Source organism: Amblyomma mixtum, chromosome 2, assembly GCF_055824585.1.
Source record: "Amblyomma mixtum isolate Tamu chromosome 2, ASM5582458v1, whole genome shotgun sequence".
NCBI lineage: Eukaryota > Metazoa > Arthropoda > Arachnida > Ixodida > Ixodidae > Amblyomma > Amblyomma mixtum.
In genome coordinates this window covers 34,678,479-34,704,000 of record NC_143013.1, presented here as the reverse complement: position 1 = coordinate 34,704,000, position 25,522 = coordinate 34,678,479, and the positions used below count along the sequence as shown (strand labels likewise).

General features: G+C 52.3%; 1 protein-coding gene and 2 pseudogenes across 1 annotated transcript; all 3 read right to left on the bottom strand.

The window, feature by feature from the left end:
- Positions 1–15,017: 15,017 nt before the first annotated feature.
- Positions 15,018–15,692, bottom strand: LOC149358952 (cyclin-dependent kinase 1 pseudogene; annotated as a pseudogene).
- Positions 15,693–16,204: 512 nt separating this feature from the next.
- On the bottom strand, positions 16,205–17,899 carry LOC149358951 (kelch-like protein 10). The gene has a single exon (XM_089568944.1). The coding sequence runs from the start codon at positions 17,897–17,899 to the stop codon at positions 16,205–16,207; it is 1,695 nt and encodes a 564-aa protein (XP_089425070.1).
- A 5,987-nt stretch (positions 17,900–23,886) lies between these two features.
- LOC149358950 (cyclin-dependent kinase 1 pseudogene) lies at positions 23,887–24,567 on the bottom strand (annotated as a pseudogene).
- Between the last annotated feature and the right edge of the window lie 955 nt (positions 24,568–25,522).

Genomic DNA, 25,522 nt, shown 5'->3' with positions numbered 1-25,522 from the left:
CGGTATGATGTCAGGTCAAGAGGCGATTTCCCTGGTTTCAGGAGCGGAACTAGACGACTGGACTTCCAATCGTCTGGGACTGTGCCCTCATTCCAAGATTTGTTGTAATGCTCCAGAAGGACACGCCTAGCTTCTTGTCCAAGGTTTGCAAGTGCAGTGTGTGGCACACCGTCGGGTCCCGGCGATGATGATCGTCTGCAACAAGCCAGCGCAGAATCAAGTTCCTCCACGGAGAAGGGAAGGTCCATCCGAGAATCCCGAGAAGCAGGAACATCGCTGCAATGCAGCGTCGCAGATGGGGAAGATGGTCCTGCTACCCTAGCGCAGAAATCCTCAGCTACCTCGACCTCGCCACGTCGTTGGAAGAGTGAAAGAGACTTGAAAGGGTGCAGCTGGTGTGGGGATGTTCGAAGGCCACGAACTACATTCCAGATGCGTGACAACGGTTTCCGTGGATCAAGCGTTTCACAGAATGACCTCCAACGTTGTGCCTGTACTGCTTGAATTCTGCGCTGAATTTTCTTTTGCATGCGCCTCGCATCTCTGAGGTCAAGGCTCGACTTTGTGCGTCGGTACCTACGCTCGGCCCTACGCCGCAGTGATCGCAGGCGCTGCAATTCCATATCGAATTCCGTGTACTTTTTAATTGGGGTGAATAACCGTGTCGCGTTCTCCATGGCCTCCTTAACTTTCCCTTCAAAACTTGCGGATGAACCTTCTCTTGATGCATCTTCCATAAGTGCTTGAAACACTGACCAATCGATGCGTCGCATGCGTGTGGCAGAGGTGCATGTGGAAAGGCCAGTAATGGTCAGATATGTAGGGATATGGTCACTGCCGCGGGTTTCAATATCCGAAAACCACCGTACATCGCTGATAAGGCATCGAGAAACGAACGCCAAGTCAAGGCAGCTGCTGTAAGTTGTCCCTCGAATATAAGTTGGGGAGCCGTCATTTAAACACTGAAGATCATGGTCAGAAGCGAAGGACACCAGTTTCCGTCCCCTAATGTTCATTCTAACGCCTCCCCACATGGTGTGGTGAGCGTTAAAGTCACCCATGACGATCCAAGGGCCGGGTGTAAGCGCGATCAGGTCACTCAGTCGTGCGGCGTCAAATCGACTTGATGGAGACAAATACGCACCCACAAGCGTAAACGTGAGATTACGCCTCTTCACTGTTAGACAAACATACTGGTTGTCGTTATTAGGGGGAACTGGATGAAGCACATATGTAAGTTCACGCCGAATGTAGATGATGACTTTACTGTTCCCTCGATGCGTGGAAGATGCAAACGCCTCGTAACCTGACAGTCGCAATATCTTCGGCACATTAGGCTCACAAATGATAAGGATGGGGAAATTGTTTACGTAAACATACTGCCGAATATCTGAAATTCGGGGCTGAAGTCCGCGGGCATTCCATTGAAAAATAGAGGCTTGCCTCAGCTGCTTTTGAAATGTTAATGCTGGGGTAGCCATTGTTCCGGCTACTGTAACGCCGCTAGGACTGGTGTTAGCGCGTCTAGTACTTGCAGCGCATTCTGTGCCGCTGGCGTACGCAGGCCTGCCAGCACAGCGCGGATGGCACTCAGGATGGACTTCAGCATTGCCATAACCTGTAGTTCTTGGCCATGGCTGAGATCTTGGCCTTTCTCCGGATCAACAGTAGGCGCCGAACTTGGAGATGGCATTGACTTTCCTGACCCAGTGGATGTGGGAGGTTTCGGGAGTGACGGCCAGGTAACGGCCGATGCAGCAAGTCCGGCCTCATCAACTGTCGGGCTCCCTTGGTGTAATACGGCAGGCGGAGGAGGAGGACAAGATGCAGCAGTGCTAGAGACCTCTCTGTCAAAAGTGACGGCTTTCTTAGAGGACCTTCGACGACGCGACCGACGTCGTCGCACCTTAGCAGCGGCCTCTCTGTGCGTGGAATGGTCTCGAACCATTTGTTTCAACACTGCTCGTTCATTCTTGAGGCGTGGGCAGTCTTTCGAAGAGGAATCGTGAGGGCCACGGCAGTTGGCACACTTCAGGGTAGTCGCGCGGCAAACGTCGCCGCAATGTGCATCAGAGCATCTAGAGCACACAATGTTGTTCTTGCAGACGCCACTCACGTGTCCGATCTTCATGCACTTTCTACATTGCAGTGGCTTGGGCACGAAAGGTCGAACTGGGTGGCGAAAATGCCCAACTTTCACATACGACGGTATGCAGTCGCCCTGGAATGTGAGCTTGATGCACTGAGATCTTCCAAGGCGCTGAACTGCCATTATAGAGATGCTGTTGGACGCTGGCTTGATTAAAATAGGCAAATCAGCGTCAGCGATGGAAATGTCGACGCTGTAAATGACGCCTGCTGTAGTGCCGCTGTCTTGGAGGACATGGGAGCGTACGCTGATGTCGCCGAGTTTGGTAACGGCGGACAGACTTTGCAGTGCGCTGCGCTCCGTGACATCAATGGCGATAATGTTCTTGTAAGGGTTGACTCGCACGTCTTTAATCCCCCCAGGCACGAGGCCCTCAAGGAACATAGACGTGGCTTGCCTGTTCAGGTGGTTGAGGTTTCCGGTTGGCGTTTCAGGCACAAACAAGATGGTATGCGTCGGGGGACCTCGCGTCTTGATGACTGTAGACGTGCTTGATGAGGACGACTCCTCACGTCGGCGCAGTCTTCGCTTGGCCTTCTTGCTGAGGACTGGTACGAACCCGTTGTCCGTCGAAGAGTCTTCACTGGCCGCCGAGTACACCTCGGTAGCCTGGCTACTTGCGTCACTGAGATGGTAGAGACGCTTCCTCTGGGCGGCCGCTGCCGACCCGCCGGGTTCCAAGGGAGGCCCATGAGCCTCCACTTCCATCGCCGTATGTGAAAGGGAGCGGCGCCTCCCTGGTTATAGCACAAATTGCAAAAAAACTGCAGAGGAGTGAAGGCAACGTTCTAGTAAGAACAACTTCTTTGTCTTCTCATCCGTGTTGTCTTGGTAGGCCCAAACCATGTAGTATAGCTCCGCGTCTATGCCACAGTGTGCGCATTGTTACTCACAGTCTTCTGGGTAGACTGTGTCGTCCTTTTTGGGCTTGAGTTCCTGTTCAGTTCAAGTCAGTTCTAGATTACTGTAGATTGGTTAATTTGTAGATTACTGTTTTTCTTTCTATTTTTCCTTTAAAACTCATTCTTAATATTAGGCTTAAATTCTTCGCTGTCTGGTCAGTCGCCCTTGTGGTATATGCACCATCTTTTCAAGTGTACAGCAGCACTCTACCGTCCGAGAGAGAGAGAGAAAACTTTATTTACAAAGGAATTCGGGGCACGCCCCAGGGTCCCCGCACGACCCCACTGCACTCAAGTGTTTATGTTCCTGAGGTCCATAACACTGGCAGCACGGCCGGTGGCGATGGTCTGCACGGCCGGGTCCTCCGAATGCAGCAGGGTCTCCCAGTCCTCCCAGGTCTTGAGGTTCTCTAGGTCCCGCGGGGGAGGGTCCGCCGGGCAGAGGGAAAGGATGTGGAGGGAAGAAGCGAAGGGTTCTGGGCATAGGGCGCAAGCAGGAGTGGGGAAGGAGGGATGATAGTGGGTTAGGGTAAGGGGCGAGGGGAGAGTATGTGTTTGTAATCTGCGCCAGAGTGTTGCGTGTCTGTTATCTAGGGAGGGGTGGGGCGGGGGGTAGAGCTGGCGAGAGACGCTGTATGCCTGGGTCAGCTCACTGAATGAGTGCATGCGATCCTTCGTGAATCCCCGATCCGAGGCCACCTGAGCCCGGTTTAAAGAACCTCGGGCTAAAAGGTTGGCGGCCTCGTTTCCGGGATTCCCGGAGTGCGCAGGCACCCATATCAGCTCCACTTGGCGGGGCGGGGGTGCATCGGGCGAGTCCAGTATGCCAAAAGCAGGGACATGAACTCGGCCTCGAGCAAAATTTAGAATCGCAGTTTTAGAGTTAGTTAAAATATACCGGGCTTCCGTGCGGGTTATAGCAAGTGCAATGGCGGCTTCCTCTGCAGCCTCTGGGGACGTATCTGGAGGGAGAGGTAGTGTGAGGAGGGTGGATGAAGAGGAGTCCACCGCAGCTGCTGTCGCTTCATCACCCGTGCAGGCAGCGTCCACCCATACGGCGTCCGGCTGGGGGCCGTACGCTCGATGGAGTGCCTTCGCACGGGCTTTGCGGCGCTGCTCATGGTGGGACGGGTGCATATTCCTCGGGAGCGGCCTGATGAGAAGCTCTCGGTGAAATGATCGTGGGATGGCGAGAAGGGTTGGGTCGTTGGCCGGTATTTTGATTCCCAGGGAGTCCAGGATATACCGACCTGTGGAAGTTTTTGTGAGCCTGATGTATTGGGCCTGTCGGTGGGCCTCCACCAGTTCCCCGATCGTGTTGTGGAGGCCCAGGCCTAGTAATCTGTCTGTGGGTGTGTTGAGGGGAAGATGAAGTGCTACCTTGAATGCCTTGCGAATCAAAGCATCCAAAGCGTTTATGTCATGTTTGGATAGTTGTAAGTATGGGGTAGTGTACAGTACACGGCTGAGGACAAAGGCATGAATGAGGCGACATAGGTCGCGCTCCTTCATGCCTCCATGATGTCCCGAAACCCTGCGGATGAGGTGCGATATCGCGCCTGCAACCTGCTTGAGTTTCTTGAGGGTAGTGGTGTTTTTGCCATCGTTCTGGATGTGCAAGCCCAATACACGGAGGGTGCCAACCTCAGGTACCGGGTAACCATTCAATTCAATGGCAATGGGGGAGCGGGGACAGCGGTGGTTCTTAGGCCGGATGAGGAGCAGTTCGGACTTCTCTGGGGAGCAAGACAGTCCGATGGTCCGTGCGTAATTTTGGGTGAGGGTGGCTGCTTCCTGTAAGGTGTTCTCTATGTCGCCGTCACTGCCGTGGGTGGTCCACAGGGTGATATCGTCGGCATAAAGAGTGTGCTTGAGGTGGGGAATAGTTGCCAATTTCCGGGCGAGGGGTATGAGGGTTATGTTAAAGAGAAAGGGGGAAAGGACGGACCCTTCAGGGGTGCCGATACTCTGAAGTGTGTAGGAGGTGGAAGACAGAGGCCCGAAGTGTATCTCAGCCGTGCGGTCAGTCAGGAATGCTTGAATGTAGGCATACGTGCGCACACCCACATTCAATGGGGATAGAGCAGTCATGATCGCCTGATGTTCAATGCGATCAAAAGCTTTGGAGAGATCCAAAGCTAAGACTGCCTTGGTGTGACCTGGAAGAAGCGGGTCAAAAATGTCGTGTGTGAGTTGCAGCATGGCATCCTGTGCGGATAGATGAGGGCGGAATCCCACCATGCTATGCGGGTAGAGATCGTTGTCCGCCATGTGACTTGTGAGTCTCGCTAACACAACATGCTCGAGGAGCTTCCCGAGGCATGAGGTTAGCGAAATCGGGCGAAGGTTTTGAATGGTGAGTGGTTTGTTGGGTTTTGGTATAAATATTACCTTCGCGTGGCGCCAGGACTGCGGGAGGTTACCCTCCCTCCAGCACTGGTTGAAGTATTTCGTAATGTGGGTGATCGATTGGTCATCCAGATTACGGAGCATGGAGTTTGTGATTTGGTCTGCACCAGGTGCGGAGTTGGCGCGGAAAGTCAGGAGGGCCGCTCTGACTTCCGTCTCCGTAATGTCGGTGTCGAGTGTTGGATTTGCTTGTCCTGTGTAGTGCGGTAGAGGTATGGGGCCGCCTGGAGATGTGTACATGGTTTGAAGTGTGTCTAGAAGGGTGTCGGGATCGTCAATGTGTTCATGTGTGAGGCGTGTCACGTGGTGCTGTGCTGCTGATTTGGTGCGTGTGGGGTCAATGAGGTGTCGGAGGAGTTGCCATGCACGTTTGCTGGACAGGTTTCCGGCGATGCCGTCACATATCTGTCCCCAGTTGGATCGACAGAGCTCCTCAGAGTGCTGTTGGATTTGTGTCTGCAGCGCGGCCAGCCGCTTTTTAAGCGTTCTGTTGTGTTTGTTGCCTTTCCAGCGTTCCAGGATGCTGTGATAAGCCTCCCAGAGGTGGGCTAGGCGTGTGTCAAGGGTCGGTGTTTCGGTTGTAGTTTCAATGTGTCGTGTGTTGTGGTGAACGTCATGCTTGAGTGATTGCACCCATGCATCGATGTCTGCGATGGGAGTGTCTGGGAGGGCGGTGCGTGCAGCGCGAAAGGCATCCCAGTTAATGAGTTCGTGTGTCATATTTGCGTGACGGGGTGGTTTGTATGGGGCAGTGATTTGTATAATGTAATGATCACTGCCCAGTGTATGTTGTGTTCTGTTCCAGGTAACGCCGCGGATACAGCGGCTCAGCGTCAGGTCCGGACTGGTGTCCATGCTGACACTGTTGCCGATCCGCGTAGGCGTCTGAAACGTGTTGTGCACAGTGAGTTGGAGGTTCTGCAGGAGCAGCCAGAGCCTGCGACCTCGATGTGTCGTGGTTGTGTATCCCCAGTCAGTATGCTGACTGTTGAAGTCCCCACCGATGAGTAGGGGATGTTTCCCTGCTAGATGGTGTAGCTTTCGCAGAAGTGATTCTAGCGGGGCCATCGGCAGGGATGGGGGGTGGTATATGTTTGCTATAAATATAGAAGGAAGTGAATGTGTGTGATGTATAATTTCCGTGATCACGCAGGGCGTCTCAGACGTAATGTGATGAGTTTTGTAGGTGAGGCTGCGGTGGATGAGTGTGGACGCCCTGGGTGTGTTAGTGGTATCCGAGTGTGTAGATGTGTAGCTGGGGAGGGTTGCTCGGTGTGCAGTCTCCTGGAGAAGAAGTATGTGGGGCGTGGGTGTGATGGTGGGAAGGAGAAGTTGCAGAGGTGCGCGCTTTGCCCGGAAGCCGCGGCAGTTCCAAGTTATAATGGGGAGATAATTAGTGTTCCCCCCCGCCATATTGGATGGTTGGGGGATTGAGGAGGGTATTAAGACGGGTGTCAATTGGTATGTGTGGCTCAGGGAAGGTGTTTTGTGCTTGTGGAGGTAGGATGGGGGGAGGGGAGGGGGTTTGAAGTTGGGTGAAGCGATGGGTAAGATTATGCTCCAAGAGCTCCATCATCTTGGTAAGCATAGCGTCCATGCGCTGCTCAAGTTTTTCGGTGAGGGCGGCGGCAAGGTGATTGAATCTGGCCTCGAGGCGGGCGTCTAGCTCCTTTAGTTTATGGTCAAATTTTGCTTCGAGTGCTGCTAATTTAGCGTCTATTTCTGGGGGCACGGGAGGGGGTGTGGCGTCTGTGGTGCGCTGTTTCTTTGCAGGAGGGGTGCTCGAAGTGTCTGTGGATGATGAGCTCGAATTAATGACAGGGGGTGCGGGTTGAGGGGGCATGGAGGGGGCGGGGGTGCTTAGGAGAGAGGAAAGGCGGCTTACCTCGTCACGCAAGGCCTTGAGTTCCTGGTCTCTCGGGTCTGCCTGGGAGGACTGGGGTGGTGGGGGTTGACGGGTGGTTTTGCCGGAAACGCGGTCTGCCCAGGTGAGACGCGTGGCGTTCTTGCTGCCATTCTGCCGGCTTGTAGAAGGTGACCGGGAAGCCGTCGAGCTGCGTCTGCTGGCTGTGCCTGGTTGATCGCAGCGGGAAAGCCGCGATGTACCCGGAGGAGAGAGAGCGTTCTTCGGGGACGCTAGTTTGCGGCCCCGTCCCTTGCAGTTCCCGGTGCCGGTCATATGAGGGCCTCCGCAGAGAATGCAGCTGGGGGTGCATGAGGGCACATCTTCCTTTGGGTGGGACTGCCCACAGCGGGGGCACTTATGGGATCTTGGGTGGACACACACGTCTGCCCGGTGACCAGGGACGCGGCAGTTAGTGCAGGCGTCTATATGCCCTCGATAGGGTGTGCACCTGTGGAGGGCTCCTCCATAAAGGACGGCGCGTGGGACAGGTCCAGCCCGGAAAGTTATTAAGATGGAACGCGTGGAGCCCATTCGGCGGGCGTCCACGATGAGGGCGTCTGGGTTGCCGGTGAGCAGGTCTTGCAGGAGCTCTGACGGGGTCTCATTCCAATAAGCATTGGAGATGACTCCGCGTACTGCTCCGTCCGGCGGGGCTATGTAAGGTGCTACGGCGAATTCCTTGCCTTGGTGTGTGATGGTGTTCACCCGAACCATAGCGAGCGCGTCATCCTTTAGGGGCGTGCTTACGGTGCAGGTGTTGTTGACCGGGTGTACCCTGATTTGGGTACGCGCTGGCTCCTTAAGCTGGGACGCCGCTTGGAGGATGGCCTCTCGTAGTTGTCGGGGTGGAAGTAGGTCCAGCTGCAGCCCGCCTCGTGATCTAAAAACGATCTTGTAATCTGCAGCAGGAAGCGGTGGCTGCTGCCGCGAACGCTGCGCAGCTGTGCGCGTTGCTTGCAGGTGCGCTGACTTTTCAAGGCATGGAGACTTGGGGGTACCGGTAGCAGAGGCTGCGCCCTCCTGGCGTCGGGTTGTTGAAAGGACGTCCTTGGAGCGAGCAGGCACACTAAGAATGTGCGTCCAGTCCCTTGGGTCGTAGTCGTTGGGGTTAAGAACCTCTCCCTGCACCTGCACCTCCATGATGGCGTTGGTGGCGGAAGCGTCCGTCGGAGTAGGCCTAGCTCAGGCGGAGAGGTCACAGAGAAGAAAGGGCCGTGGGTGCCCGAAAAAGGGCGTAGGCGGGCCAAAAATTGATGGCGTGCAGCACTCACATTCGCAGATCCGTGGGTGGTGAAATTTTGGCTGATGATGCTGGCGATTGGCGAATTCCGCTGTCTTTGTGCGGAGCCGATGTGGGGTGCGTCTGTACTACACGGCCCCCTAGCGGCCAATCCCCCTCCGAGAAGTCTATACATTTCTTTCTGTGTTACATCAGCGCAAATATCGCACCATGCAGATCCATTTAAAGAAAGCAAGCGATAAAGCCAAGCGGCAACCTTGAGAGTTTTCTCGGCGTGTGATCTTCGGTAATGAAGTTCATACACGAATTGAAGCGTACCCGGACGACGTGGAAAGCAGCCTGCATATGTCTTGAACGGACGTCAAACAAGGGGCAGTATTGTGCCCTTAATTTAATTTACCTTGCGGTCCAGCGCCTGAGTGTCCACTTCGTTTTCATTCTGGTGGACCGTGCATGTACAGAGCTTGAATGGTAATGCATGCCGCTGCCAAAAATTTTGTATTAACGAAGAAAAAGTTACAGTGAAACCGTAACACAGGCAAGATTCAAAAGAGTGACCAGACACCTCTAATGGGAATAAATGTACAGACAGGAGCAAGTGCGGAAATGAGAAAAGAAGCAAACTGCACGCAAGAGTGAACGAAATGAAGTGAACTGATTCAAGTAACAAGTCAAAGCAGCATTAACGCACGTGCCGTTTTTTGTTGGACAGCTCGTTAACCCTTTGGCAGGCACAATAAATTATTCGGTTGCTGTCACGACAGACATCGCCGACTTTATGGACAAAAGGGCTTCAACGTACACGGAAACAACGACAATTACTTCCAAGTAAGCTGCATTTTTATTGTCTCCACCTCAGCACTTACAAAGGCAGTCGCCGGCGTCTGCAAAAAAATACTTTCGCACGCTAGGATCTCGTAGTGATGCCCTTTTATACTTAGTGAAATGGCCCATTGCCAGAGTCAGCAACACAAAATACCTTCTTTACTTCAGACATATCTAGCTCACTCAGGCCACGAACTTGGTAGACGACGTAATTTAGACAATCACATAAAGCAAATATCGCAACTGCACCAAGACCGGATATAAAAAGACCCTGGAATCTAACAACGCCTCGATTTTTACTGAAGTTTTATGGGAAGCATATTACAATAGGTAACCCAAGCCCTTTGTGACGGTTCCACGCCGTGCACACCACGTGACACAATGACGTCACGACAGATGAGAGACGGGGCTCCAACTCGTGCCGTCGCTGCGGTTGCACGCCGTGCAGACCACGTGGTATGGTGACGTCACACCACGTGACACAATGACGTCACGACAGATGAGAGGGGGCTCCAACTTGTGCCGTCGCTGCGGTTGCACGCCGTGCAGACCGCGTGGTACGGTGACGTCACACCACTTGACACAATGACGTCACGACAGATGAGAGACGGGGCTCCAACTTGTGCCGTCGCTGCGGTTGCACGCCGTGCAGACCACGTGGTATGGTGACGTCACACCACGTGACACAATGACGTCACGACAGATGACAGACGGGCCTCCAACTTGTGCCGTCGCTGCGGTTGCACGCCGTGTGAATCACGTGGTATGGTGACGTCACACTCCCGCGCATTTCGAACGCGCGTTCACACTCGGTGTAGGTGAAACGCTCGCTCCACCGGGCAGGCGGACGTGGCTTCCGTGGCAATCCAGGCGCTCACCCAACGCGCGTCTCGGAGTGTCGGCGTTCCGCTGTAGCCATGCCTTTGTCTTCCCCCACGACGAAGGCTTCTAGTGGTTGTATTAAAATGACCAAGTATTCAAACAAGAAAAGCCATGTATTGCCAAGCCTAGCCATCAATATGCTTCGCATCTGACTAGGCTTAACCTTAGCTAAGCCTCAGCCATTTTTTTTTGTCTTCCTCAGTGCACATATAAACGTCGGGATAAGGGGGAGGAAGACGGTAACAAAAGATATTTGAGGAAAGTACTACCTTTTAAAAAAAATCTTCTTTGCTAAATCCCCATTATCTCTTCATTTATATGTTTTCCATCTATTTTCGCGGGCTCTACACCAATCTCAGACCACTTCCCCACCGTGAGTACGTACCATATGAAACTAGGTGAAAAGCAACAGGTGGCTTTTCCAGCACCTTTACCTTTGTGACAGCAAAACCCACCACCACTGATGTAGCTATCACCTTACCGGTCACGTAGTCATCTCCAAGCACTCCAAATTTGATTCACAGCTTCACAACAGTTAACTACCAATGCTGTCCACCGGCTCATCAAACCGCTCACCAGCAAATGACTCTACCGGCCTGCCAGTTTTTTACGCCACTGCTTTCAATGCCGTAAAACCTCTACGTGCACAATCTTTCTGGGCTCCTCATCATGTCGAGAGGTGTATCGCCTCCGACCCAACGCCTGTTGACCGTTTCCGTGCACGGCTACAGCCCTTCTTGTTCTTCCGCCTAATCTCAAGAGGCTCGACGACCGCGGATTCTGCGAAGGCCTACACATCCGTGGCGCGCTTATGACACTGCAGACCACGGCACATCGTCATCAATGTGTTTAAGTGGGCTAGTTGGTACATATCTGAATGCAAACATAACAGACTTGTCATTCTCTGTGACTTTTTTTATTCTGTTTAAGTAGCTCTGTTTGCATGCAACTAAGCAGCATGGTACGCATTCGAAGATTTATTCCCAAAAAGAACCGGCTTGCATCCTGGATTTGTATCCAAGGCCAAGGTATACCGATGGGAATGTTCAGTTTTAACTTATGGTACGTACAGTTCTCCTGAGCACCCTGCCTGAAAAAAAAAAAAACTGCCTGCTAAGATGCACCAATGGCTGGTCACAATACAACCAGCCCTCCAATTCGGCTTTTGTCTGGACCTTTCTTGACACCTCGAAACTGCTCCTTGCCAAAGACCACCTAATTTTCGCGCCAGCCCCTGCGTTTGAGGCCACCCTCAACTGCAAGCATTATTTGTATGCATACTGCTTTTCTATCCGCAAACTAGGTACTCAAAAAATTGATGGTCGTCAAGTGAGGCACCAGAAAACATTCACAGCGGCTGATGTTCCTGCGACACCTGCCCGGCTACTTCAACTGGCCATCTACAGCCAGATGCGGCCACCGAAGGCCTTTAGTGTAGTCTGCCAACAGCCCTAACGTAACAACCTCGTTCTCTGGAATTGGAATACACATTCTTGTCTATAACATCCGATTTTTTTCGTTGCGACTTAACAGCGCTGTTCGCAACAACCTGCATGGTCGGCTTAGGACAAGCGCGGAAACGGAAATAAGTGATCGCCACAACGTACTCGGAATGCGTCCTCTGATCGCCTAAGCGGAATGAAGCCGCCACCGCCACTCCCTAGCTAATTGCCAAGTCAGCGTTATGTAGTTGGGACCACCTCGCAAGCGACCCTCCACAAACGTTTAGAACTCCGAAAAGCATTTCTGAGTTCGTTTAACAGAAAAAGATCGCCCAGAGCTCATCCCCTCATGTGGCGAATGTCAACGCTTCGAAACGCTTGCCCGAATTCATTGGCTCACACCATCCTTCCCGCTTGTCGGGCTATTCGCGCACCTAACGTCTTTGCTTCGCGACCGCTAACTTTGAGGTCGTGGCGTTATTTGCGTTTGCACGCCGCGACCCAAGCCCGTACCTTGGGGTCATGCCAGTTTCCGAGCCCGCACCTTAGGGTCCTCACGAGCCGCTAGTTTGCAAGCCGCACCTCGTTGTTGCCGCGCGCTTTTGAAGCTCTGGTAAAAGATTATGGACGGATGAACAACTTTATTTTCATAAGAGAGAGGTTGCGCACTTCTTCTGGTCGGAGCCCTCAGTCCAAGGCACCGCTTGCGATGGAGATGGCTCAGGCGCAGTTGTTCAGTCTCTATAGCTGGTTGTCCAAACCCGCCTAAAGCCGCCTCCCAGGAATCAGGGCAGGGATTAGGGATCTGGTCTACTCCACAAGGAGGGAAGTATCATTCCCGTTTTTGGTGTTAAAGGCCTGTAACGAACGCTCTTTCCCTGAGGCGTCAGAATCCTCAGGCTCCAAGCTGGTGGTCCAGCAACGCCGCGTGCGTCTCGAGCACGAACCTTCTCACGTCATTGTTACGCATCGTCCATGACATTGGACTCGCAGCGACTGACCAACCACGTTGGCGCTTTGGGTTGTGCGACAATTGAAATAAAAACCGGTTACATGGATGGCTTGAGGTCGCAAAGGATGAGGGGTGGGGGAATTATAGTGGCCGACTATGCATTCGTCTCGCATACGAAGCGCCACAACGCACTCAGTGCCTCTCTACGCCGCTCGGGTGACCGAATCCGGTCTCCACGGTGCTGCGGACTGCTCTTTTCAAGGTCTGGGCACTATCACACGAGGTGACGTATCGTCACGGTTTCTTCATGCCTGCAGGCGAAGCACCTTAATGGTGGTGATGTTTCTAGATAGCAGACACTGTTCTTCGTGCTGGATCGTTCTGCGCCTGCGGCGACGACGTTGTGTGTGTAGGCGTATGCAGATCGTTTCCACGTGGCAAACTTTGCGTGGAAAACCCGCGGGTGTGGTGTCATCGCATTTACGAGTGTTTAAGAGAAGCTCCTTTCATCTTTGTTGATGGCGGCGTCACCCTTCTTCATCAAAGTTTTCTGGAGCGTGATCGGCGCCGTCAGGTCCCCGCACTGGAAGCGTTGTATAGTGCATCCTTACTCGCCAGCTCGTGGGCCCATTCGTTGCCAAGGTGTCCATCGTGTCCCAGAACACGGAGTGGTGTTACGGTGGCTCCGGAATCCCTCTAAAGCTTCGCGTGTCTGACGTCGAGCGCGGTTCTGTGCCTTCTTGGTGGACCAATAAGGCGCCTGAAGCCTTCAGTGCAGTCTGTCGTAATTTCATGAGGGTTTGGTTTGGTTTGGTTTATTGGGGTTTAACGTCCCAAAGCGACTGAGGCTATGAGAGACGCCGGAGTGAAGGGCTCCGGAAATTTCGACCACCTGGGGTTCCTTAACGTGCACTGACATCGCACAGCACACGGGCCTCTAGAATTTTGCCTTCAAGAAATTTAGCCGCCGCGGCCGGGATCGAACCCGCGTCTTTCGGGCCAGCAGCCGAGCACCGTAACCACTCAGCCACCGCGGCGGGGCCCAGGAGGGTTTGTTTGGGGCCCAGTTGGCTCATAATTTAAAAATGGGATATTGTCGTCCAACACTTCAACACAGCGCGTGTCCAGTCTCTTTTCGTGTTCGTGGGTTGAAGTGTTGCGCTGCAAAATCACGTTTTTACGCCTGTCAGTATGTGAATCTGTTCAGGATGGTCGGCTGCGCGACTACCCGCCGCGGTGGTTCAGTGGGAAAAGAGTGCGTGAGGGTATCTGGTTTTTTCGTAGCTACTTCGGCACAGGTGGTGACTATTACCTGGGGCTATTTCCACATTTTCTTTTCACTTCTCTTTGAACTTTCTTCTACCCCCATGCGGCAGTGTTAACGGCCCGGTTGAGGCCTGTCGACGAACCCATGATACTTCTCTCTTGTGATGGTGGTCACGGGGTCGCGTACTCCCGGGTATAGATGCGGACCGCACACAGCAAAGGAGTGTGCCAATAACAGCTAAAACAGTAGAATTCAACGTTCAAAGCACTACAGCCTGACTTTTAACATACGCAGCCTCCTCCCCCCAACGTTCTCCTCTCATATTGCCACGTATCATTGTAATGTCCGTTCGTTCGCGCAAGGCCGCAGGAATGGGGTGTTATCATTTGTATTCGTGATGCGAGAAGCGGCCGGACTAATCTTGATTGATCACAGCCATGCCGAGCTGCATCTACGTGTTTCCAGATTACTCTAGATGATCTCGACCTGTTATCTCGAAGTTTCCTTGCCGGCTTTAAATTGAACGATGCCGCAAGCAGCGGCCATTCGTAGTTCGACGACTGATGAGACCGTTTGTTGCTTACGCCGCCGCCGAGTGATTCAGTTCTTTTACGGGCGCAAGTCAGCCCAAATAAAGAGCTTCATTTGCAAGTTTTGTTGCTGCCTTCCTGACTGCTGGATTGCCGTCACTACAACGTGACAATATAGTGCTTCACTGTGCAAGACAAGCCAGCAAACTTGTAAACTTCTTTTTAATCCTACACGCAAGCTAGCAGAACACGCCGTTTATTCACGCAAACGCCACATGAATTTTACACAAGCACACCAACACATGCACACGTGTCCGAACACCCGTTTCGCGTACATTCATTTCGAAGACATCACAAAACAAATGCGCTAACAGACTGCTACCTGTTCCCACGTTATAAGCTGTCCCCGCTCCACCAAAACTCCATGCTCTTACGATGAATGTGAAGGTAAAGGAGTGCTGTCAGCAGGTAGGCAGTCGCCTCTCGAGTGACCCTGGCTTCCCTATGCTTGTTCTAGTCGGTTATGTACCCATGCCTGATGGCTTCCTGTGCTGAAATCCTCTTTTTGCGGTCGTAGATAAGCATCCTGGTGAGCACGTCGACACCGCTGCTTTCCAAGTCTATCAGAAGGTCGGCTAACATGCTCCCACGCCACATGGGCAAGGTCGTCTTCTACGCTGGGAAGTTCACCACATCAGGCCAAGTCTCCGGCGTCTTCGTGCCCAGAATGCGGAACATGCGAAACAGCTGGCCAATCTCGGAGTCGCCAGGGAAGAGCACCTTGCGGGTGGCCATCTCGAAGAAGATGCACCCAATGCTCCAGAGGTCGATGGTCGTCGAGTAGAACTGGGAGCCCAGGAGAACCTCAGGGGCCCGGTACCAAAGGGTCAGCACCTCGTGAGTAAGAACAGGGGTGGGTACGCCCACAGTGCCGCACAGGCCAAAGTCGGCCAGCTTGATCGTACCCTTCAGATCGAGGAGCAGGTTTCGCGGCTTCAGGTCCCGGTGAATCACCCGCCGCTCGTGGCAAAACAGGATGGCAGCAATGATCTGTCGCACGTAGTTCTTAAGCACTTGACTGCTGAGCCTTTCGGACTTGGGCAGTTCGTCCAGGTACTTCCGGAGATCCATGGGAAAGTACTCAAGCACAAAGTAGATGCACTTGGAGTAGTTCTTGGAGTAGCTCATACGAACTGTTGTCATATGAAAAAATTTCGTTCCTCCTCCTCTTAGGCCAGTATATGTTTGCGCTCAGAAGACCACGCAGTGCGAGATGTTGACAAATGTAATGCATTTCTGTATTAAGATGGCTCCTTTGTCCAATAGCCCTGTGGGGAACGCTTGAGGGCTGGCTCTTTGACTAAGAAGCGCTCCCGGGAAGGTTTTGAACTTTGCTGCTCCTTTGTCCAATAGCCCTATGGGGAACGCTTCAGGGCTGGCTCTTTGACTAAGAAGCCCTTCCGGGAAGGTTTTGAACTTTGCTATTAAATAAAGTTCATTCTCTCTATCTCTCTGGTGATCTTTAATATACGTCAGCCATGGCTTACAGCTGTAGTGCCCGGACAAAAACAAAAAATACCATGACTTTGACGCCGAGAAGCGCAAATGTAGGCGTTAAATGCATCATTGCGTTAAAAAAAAAAGTAAACGCTATATAGAACGTTTTAACTTATCATTGAATTTCTTCCTACTCAGAGCTTTCACAACACGGCGCAAGCAAATTTCGAGCCCATGTGGTTAGGCCTGTTGATGTAGTCCTTGGCATTAGGCAAGTTCCTGAGCACACAGGCCGAGTAAAACCACCGCGGAGGCGTGTAACCCGGAACCGCGTGCCACTTCCGGTCGTCGCCCGAGAAATACTCCAGGCAGCGCTTGTAGTCCTTCTGGTTGGCCTCGCCGATGGCGTAGATCTTGTCGTCTAGGACAACCGCCACGACCTTGTCAGTAAAGCTCTTGGTCTTGGAGCCCTTGGACCACTTGCCACTCTTTGGGTCGTAGACCTCGCAGATGTTCGCCTTGCACGATAGGCCACCCACCACGTAGATTTTGTCTCTGTACGTCACCAGACTGTGGAAGAGCCGTTCGGTCTTCATAGGAGCTACAAGAGTCCACCTGTCGTTCATGGGATCATATGCTTCTGCGGACCGAAGTAGGTCTTTGGTGGACAAACCGCCTACTATGTAGACACGTCCCGCACAAGAGGTGGCGCTGGCGCCCAGCCGAGGGTGGTTCATGCTTCCTACAGTTCGCCACGAGTCCGTGACCGTGTCGTATTCTTCGGCCGTGTCAAGCGTGACGATCCCGTTGGGCGAGCCGCCGATACAGTAAACGCAGTGATCGAGAACGGCTATGCCAAAGAACGCCCGCAGATGCTTCATGGGCGTGATGGGCAACCACTTTACGGAGACCGCGTCGAAACAGTAGCAGAACGGGCTCAGCTTGGCGATGTCGGCACCCATGACGTAGATTCTGTGTCCCACAGAGACACACTGCAGACCGAAGACTTGATCCTGCCTGAAGTCCGTTTGCACAGTGTTCCATTCGTTGGTCTTGTGGTCGTATACTTCCCAGGTGTTGCTCTTATATCCGCGTTGAACCCCGCCGTAGACGAACATGATATCAGCTGGCACTCGTTGCACGAATAAGCTGCGGCTCGGATTTAAAATGCACGCGTCGTGTTCAGACTGCTGAATCCTGTGACAGCGCTTGACGATCGTCTTGCAGAGAGGGTTGTTGGCGACGAGCGAGTTCCGCATGACAACCTTTCGCAAGTAGCTTTCCTTCATAAGACAGAACCGGATGTGCGGCAGCAGCCTGTTTAAGCACATTGTGCGCTCTTTAAGACTCGCCTTGATCCAGAACACGGTGGCTTCCCAGACGACCTCTTCCCTGTGTACCTTGAGCTCGTCCGACGCCAACAAGCTCGCGAGGTTCTGCAGGCTCAGACTGTGGAAGTCGCCTTTGTCCGCGTACACCCGCTCGAAATTGTCCAGCATGAAACGGAGCGCCTGCTTGTGTAATGGTTCCAGGTGAAAGAAGAGCGCCATCTCGAGGACCATGACGCAGTTCTCCACGTCCACATTTCGCGACATGAACGCACAGCACTCACTGAGAAGGCCATGGACGAGCAACTGGTCCGCGGCGACGGTGAGGTCTTCGACATTGTCGGCCGTGATCGCTGCGTCGCCAACGCTCGCGTAATTCACGACGGCCTTCAGCGCCTCCTTGCTTACTCCGGGGATGAGGAAGTCACCTCGACTCGCCTGGGACAGCGGCCCGTTGAAGAGCGCGTCGAAGTACTCGCTGCAGGCGCTGAGGTTCTCCTTGAGCACGGCGAAGCACCCGCCATCGGAGGTTCGCAGAAGGGCCACTGGGGTCGGGGCAGCATCGCTCATGACTTGAGTAGTCGCGTCCGAGGGCTGTTCTGTACGGCGAGTTCTGGCGGTCAGTGTCTCCCGTTGCCGCTTTGTTTACCGCGACGGGCAGCAGGTCAGAATCCAAGTGCCGGAGCGAATGTGAGTCCAGAGATGAACTCGCCTTTCTCTCTTGGTGAATGAGCAGGCTGTGAAATCCAGAGGAGCGAGAATTTAGACGCGTCGCAAATAGAATTTAGTCTTGCTTCCCGGGGTCTCGCGGTGATCGCGGCAGGTGCCAAGGGTGGGGCCAAGGCGCAAAGCGCGCGCGAATGTCGGTGTTAGTGAAAGCAAAGAAGTTTGGCTTAATCTCAAATTATGGGGGGCTGTTCTTGTGTAGGTGACGGAGTCATTAAGCGAACGCGCTGCTGGCAGTCCCACCAGAATGCTGCAACAGTCGCTGCTTTAATTTTATTAAAGTTGCGCTTGCTACATTCGCCTTTGTCGCTGCGCTGTTCCATTTAAAAACTACGTCCCGACTGGCCGAACTTTCTGTTCTGCTGCAGCAAAGGATGCTGCGCTAGATTGTCTCCGATCAGAACCCGTCTGAAACAGAAGCAGACTGATATTACTTACGAATAGTTTGCTATTATTTATCTCTTCTTTTGTGTGTGATTATGAGTTCTCGCGCCGAGTGTCAAGAGCGTCGTTTTCTTCCTGCACACTTGTGTTTCTTTTGTATCTCCTGTTTGAAATTGTAGATGATGATGATGAAAACATTTTTAATTATACCTAAAATTGGCGGTCGGCCTCGTATACCGGCAGGCCATTGGATCTTGCAGCTGCTCTTTCCCTTTCCGTCATCTCCTGATGAATTTTCTGGTCGAAGCTGGACACCAATTCCTCCCACAGCTCAATAGTTGGTTCTTCTATCCTTTTTGCTTCCGTGTTGTCTTGGCAGGACCAAACCATGTGGTATAGCTCCGCGTCTATGCCACAGTGTGCGCATTGTGTCGTCCTTTTTGGGCTTGAGTTCCTGTTGAGTTCTAGTCAGTTCTAGATTACTGTTTTTCTTTCTATTTTTCTTCTAAAACTCATTCTTAATATTAGGCTTAAATTCTTCGCTGTCTGGTCAGTCGCCCTTGTGGTATATGCACCATCTTTTCAAGTGTACAGCAGCAGGCTACCGTCCGAGCAGTCTATACATTCCTATCTGTGTTACAGCAGCGCAACTACCGCATCATGCAGATCCATTTAAAGAAAGCAAGCGATAAAGGCGGCAACCTTGAGAGTTTTCTCGGCGTGTGATCTTCGGCAGTGATTCAACAGTGACCAGACACCTCTGATGGGAACATATGTACAGGACAGGGGCGAGTGCAGAAATGAGAAAAGGGCGAAGCTGTTCGCAAGAGTGAACAAAAAGAACTGAAACTGAACGAATGACAAAGACACAGACCTCTAAGCATACGTTCGAGATGGAGTGTCACTGATTTAAGTAACAAGTCAAAGCAACGTTAACGCACGTGCGGTTTTTTGCTGGACAGCTGGTTAACCCTTTGGCAGGCACAATAAATTATTGGGTTGCTGTCACGACGAATATCGCCGATTTTAGGGACAAAACGACTTCAACGCACATGGAAACAACCACAATTACTTCCAATTAAGCTGCATTTTTATTGTCTCCACCTCAGCACTCACAAAGGCAGTCGCCGGCATCTGCAAAAAAAATACTTTCTTACGTTAGGGTTGAGTTGAGTTGAGTTGTTGTATGCTACAAGTGGGCTCCTGTCCTCTTGAAGGAAGCGAACATCACATACCGTCACACACACATACACTCACATACCGTCACATACATACGCTAGGGTTTCGTAGTCATTCCCTTTTGTGCTCATCGACATGGCGCATTGCCAGAGTCAGCAACATAAAATGTCTTCTTTACTTCAGACATATGCAGCTCACTCAGGCCACGAAATTGGTAGACAGCTTAATTTAGACAATCGCATAAAGCAAATATCACAACTGCACCAAAACCAGATCTAAAAATGCCCTGTAAACTAACGTCTCGATTTTTACTGAAGTTTTTGTCTTCCTCAGTCCACATATATAGGTCGGGGTAAGAAGGTGGAAGGCGGTAACAAAAGAGATTTCAGAAAAGCACTACCTTTTTAAAAAATCTTCTTTGCTACATAACCATTACCTTTTCGTTTATATGTTTTCCATCTCTTTTCGCGGGCTCTACACCAATCTCAAACCACTTCCCCACCGTGGGTACGCACCATATGAAATCAAATCAAAAGCAACAGGTTGTTTTTCCGGCCCATTTTCGCTCTGTGGTGCCGACTAGCAAACCACATGCTGTAGCTGCGGCACATCTGTGGCGCGCTTGTGACACTGCAGACCACGGCACATCGCCATCATGTGTTGAAGTGGGTTAGTTGGTACATATCTGAATGCAAACATAACAGAGTTGCCATTCTCTGTGCTTTTTTATTCTGCTTAAGTACGTCTGTTTTCATGCAACTAAGCAGCATGGTCATCATTCGAAGATTTATTCCTAAAAAGAACCGGCTTGCATCCTGGATTTGTGCTCAGTTTTAACTTATGGTACATACAGTTCTCTTGAGCAACCTGCCTGAAAAAAAAACAAAAAAACTGCCTGCTACGATGTACCAATGGCTGGTCACAATACGACCAGCCCTCCCATTCGGCTTTTGTCTGCAGCTTTCTTGACACCTCGAAACTGCTCCTTGACAAAGACCACCTAATTTCCGCGTCAGCGCCCGGCGTTTGAGGCCACCCTCAACTGCAAGCATTATTTGTTTGCCTACCGCTTTTCTGTCCAAAAACTAGGTGCCGAAAAGCTTGATGGTCGTCAAGTGAGGCACCAGAAAACATTTACAGCGGCTGATTTACCTGCGACACCTGCCCGGCAACTTCAACTGGCCATCTACAGCCACATGCGGCCACCGAAGCCCTGTAGTGTAGTCTGCCAACAGCCCAAACGCAACAACCTCGTTCTCTGGAATTGGAATACACATTCTTGTCTATAACATCAGATGTTTTGCGTTGCGACTTGAGATCGCTGTTCGCAACAACCTGCACGGTCGGCTCGGAAACGGAAATAAGTGGTCGCCACAACGTGCTCGGAATGCGTCCTCTGATCGTCTAAGCGGAATGAAGCCGCCACCGCCACTCCCTAATTCCCACGTCAGCGTTATGTAGTGTGGGACCACCTCGCAAGCGACCGTCCACAAACGTTTACAACTCCGAAAAGCATTTCTGAGTATCTTTAGCAGAAAAAGATCCCCCAGAGCTCATCCCCTCATGTGGCGAATGCCAACGCTTGGAAACGCTTGCCCGAATTCATTGGATCGCACCATCCTTCCCGCTCGTCGGGCTACTCGCGCACCTAAGCGCCTAAAGTATTTGCTTCGCTTCGCGACCGCTAACTTTGAGGTCGTGGCGTTCCTTGCGTTTGCACGCCACGACCCAGCCTCGTACCTTGTGGTCATGCCAGATTCCAAGCCCGCACCTCAGGGTCCTCACGAGCCGCTAGTTTGCAAGCGGCACCTCGTTGTTGCCTTGCGCGCTTTTGAAGCTCTGGTAAAAGATTATGGACAGATGAAAAACTTTATTTACATAAGAGAGAGGTTGCGCACTTTTTCTGGTCGGAGCCCTCAGTCCAAGGCACCGCTTGCGATGGCTCAGGCGCAGTTGATCAGTCTCTATAGCTCGTTGACCAAACCCGCCTAAAGTCGCCTCCCAGGAATCAGGGGAGGGATTAGGGATCTAATCTACTCCACAAGGAGGGAAGTATCATTACCGCTTTTCGGTGGTAGAGGCCTGTAACGTACGCTCTTTCCCTGAGGCGTCAGAATCCTCAGGTTCCAAGCTGATGGTCCAGCAGCGCCGCGTGTCTCTCGAGCACGAGCCTTCTCACGGCATCGTTACGCATCGTCCATGACACTGGACTCGCAGCGACTGAACAACCACGTTGGCGCTTTGGGTTGTGCGACAACTGAAATAAAAACCGGTTACATGGAATTGCTTGAGGCCGCAAAGGATGAGGGGTGGGGGAATTATAGTGGCAGGCTATGCATTCGTCTCGCATACGAAGCGCCACAACGCACCCAGTGCCTCTCTATGCCGCCCGGGCGTCCGAATCCGGTCTCCACGGTGCGGTGCTGCGGACTGCTATTTTCAAGGCCTGGGCACTATCACACGAGGGGACGTATAGTCACGGTTTCTTCATGCCTGCAGGCGAAACACCTTAATGGTGGTGATGTTTCTAGATAGCAGTCACTGTTCTTCGTGCTGGACCGTTCTGTGCCCACGGCTCGCCTGCGGCGGCGACGTTGTGTGTGTAGGCGTGCGCAGATCGTGTCCGCGTGGCAAACCTTGCGTGGGAAACCCGGGGGTGTATGGTCATCGCATTTACGAGTGTTTAAGAGAAGCTCCATTCATCTTTGTTGATGGTGGCGTCACCCTTCTTCATCAAAGTTTTCGGGAGCATGATCGGCGACGTCAGGTCCCCGCGCTGTAAGCGGTGTATAGTGCAGCCTTGCTTTCCAGCTCGTGGGCCCGTTCGTTGCCAAGGTGTCCCTCGTGTCCCGGAACACGGAGCGGTGTTACGGTGGCTCCGGAATCCCTCTAAAGCTGCACGTGTCTGACGTCGTGCGCGGTGCTGTGCCTTCTTGGTGGACCAATAAGGCGCCTGAAGGCTTCAGTGCAGTTTGTCGTAATTTCAGGAGGGTTTGTTTGGGGCCCTGTTGGCTTATAATTTAAAAACGGGATTTTGTCGTGCAACACTTCAACATAGCGCCTGTCCAGTCTCTTTTCGTGTTCGTGGGTTGAAGTGTTGCGCTGCAAAATCCCGTTTTTACGCCTGTCACTATGTTAATCTGTTGGCAGTTTCGTTCAGGATGGTCGGCTGCGCGACTACCCGCCGCGGTGGTTCAGTGGGCAAAGAGTGCGTGAGGGTATCTGGCTTTTTCGTAGCTGCTTCGGCACAGGTGGTGACTGTTACCTGGGACTATTTCCACATTTTCCTTTCACTTCTCTTTGAACTTTCTTCTACCCCCATGCGGCAGTTTTAATGGCCCGGTTGAGGCCAGTCGACGAACCCATGATACTTCTCTCTTGTGATGGTCGTCACGTGGTCGCGTACTCCCGGGTACAGATGCGGACCACACACACCAAAGGAGCGTGCCGATAACAGCTAAAACAGTAGAATTCACCGTTCAAAGCACTAGAGCCTGACTTTTAACATATGCAGCCTCCTCCCCCCAACCGTCTCCTCTCATATTGCCACGTACCATTGTAGTGTCCGTTCGTCCGCGCAAGGCCCCAGGAAAGGGGTGTTATCATTTGTGTTCGTGATGCGAGAAGCGACCTGACTAATCTTGATTGATCACAGCCATGCCGAGCTGCATCTTCGTGTTTCCAGATTACTCTAGATGATCTCGACCTGTTATCTCGAAGTTTCCTTGCCGGCTTTAAATTGAACGAAGCCGCGAGCCGCTGGCATTCGTTGTTCGACGACTGATGAGCCCGTTTGTTGCTTACGCCGCCGCCGAGTGATTCAGTTCTTTTACGGGCGCAAGTCAGCCCAAATAAAGAGCTTCATTTGCAAGTTTTGTTGCTGTCTTCCTGACTGCTGGATAGCCGTCACTACAACGTGAAAATATAGTGCTTAACTGTGCAAGACAAGCCAGCAAACTTAAAGTTTTTATACTTGTAAACTTCTTTTTAATCGTACACGCAAGCTAGCAGAACACGCCGTTTATTCACGCAAACGCCACATGAATTTTACACAAGCACACCAACACATGCACACGTGTCCGAACCCGAACACCCGTTTCGCACACATTCATTTCGAAGACATCACAAAAACAAAAGCGCTAACAGACTGCTACCTGTTCGTGCACGTTATAGGCTGTCCCCGCTCCGCCAAAACTCCATGCTCTTACGATGAACGTGAAGGTAAAGAAGTGTTGTCAGCCGGTGACCCAGGCTTGCCTATGCTTGTTCTAGTCGGTGATGTACCCATGCCTCATGGCTTCCTGTGCCGAAATCCTCTTTTTCGGCTCGTAGATAAGCATACTAGTGAGCACGTCGACACCGCTGCTTTCCAAGTCTGCCAGAAGGTCGGCTGACACGCTCCCGCGCCACATGGGGAAGGTCGTCTTGTACACTAGAAATTTCACCATATCAGGCCATGTCTCCGGCGTGGCCGGGCGTGCCCAGAATGCGGAAGATACGAAACAGCTGGTCGATCTCGGAGTCTCCAGGGAAGAGCACCTTGCGGGTGGCCATCTCGAAAAAGATGCACCCAATGCTCCATAGGTCGAAGGGCGTCGAGTAGAACTGGGAGCCCAGGAGAACCTCAGGGGCCCGGTACCAAAGGGTCAGCACCTCGTAAGTAAGAACACGGGTGGGTACGCCCACAGTGCGGGACAAGCCAAAGTCGACCAGCTTGATCGTGCCCTTCAGATCGGATCGAGGAGCAGGTTTCGCGGCTTCAGGTCCCGGTGAATCACCCGCCGCTCGTGGCAAAACAGGATGGCAGTAATGATCTGTCGCACGTACTTCTTAAGCACTTGACTTCTGAGCCTTTCGGACTTGGGCAGTTCGTCCAGGTACTTCCGGAGATCCATGGGAAAGTACTCAAGCACAAGGTAGATGCACTTGGAGTTCTTGGAGTAGCTCATACGAACTTTTGTCATATGACAAAAGTTCGTTCCTCCTCCTCTTAGGCCAGTATATGTTTGCGCTCAGAAGACCACGCAGTGCGAGTTGTTGACAAATGTAATGCATTTCTGTATTAAGATCGCGTACGGGGCGGATTAAGATGCCTTCCCTCTGCTGTTCCTTTCAGGAAAGCTCCGACAGAAATATCTTCAACTTTTGCCTTCGTTAAAAATTGGTTTCGTTTTGTGGGGTTTAACGTCCCAAAGCGACCAAGGCTATGAGAGACGCCGTAGTGGAGGGCTCCGGAAATTTCGACCACCTGGGGTTCTTTAACGTGCACTGGCATCGCACAGTACACAGGTCTCTAGAATTTCTCCTCCAAAGAAATTCTAGCCGCCGCGGCCGGGTCCGAACCCGCTTCTTTTGGGTCGGCAGCCGAGCACCATACCCACTGAGCCATCGCGGCGGCTCGTTAAAAATTGTGCCTGCGGCTCCGCGTTGAGCGGGTTCCATCGACGCCATCTTCTTCTGCTACTACGCCATCCAATTCATCATCTGCTTCTCACTCTCATACAGTGGAGTCGGAAAGACAATCATCTTTATGTATTAGCAAAGTTAAAAGCCTTCCTGGGAGGGCTCCTTCGTCCAATGGCCCTGTGGAGAACGCTTGAGGGCGGGCTCTTTCATTCATTCTTTCATTTATTAGGTCCTCAAAGGCCCCATTTAAGGGTATTACATGAGTGGTGGGCGGAGAGTACGGCAGTTATGACAAAAACTGATTTTCGATGGCAGTCTTGAATTTTTCAAGATCTTCATGGGAAGCGATATGGCTGGGAAGGTCGTTCCAGTCTAGGGCAGTACGGAGGAAAAATGATTTTTGGAACGTTGTGTTATGGGCACGCTGGGGGTAGACGGCTTTGGGATGGCTGTGACGGGATAAACGATGGGCTGGGTGGATGAGTGCGTTGTTCGGTG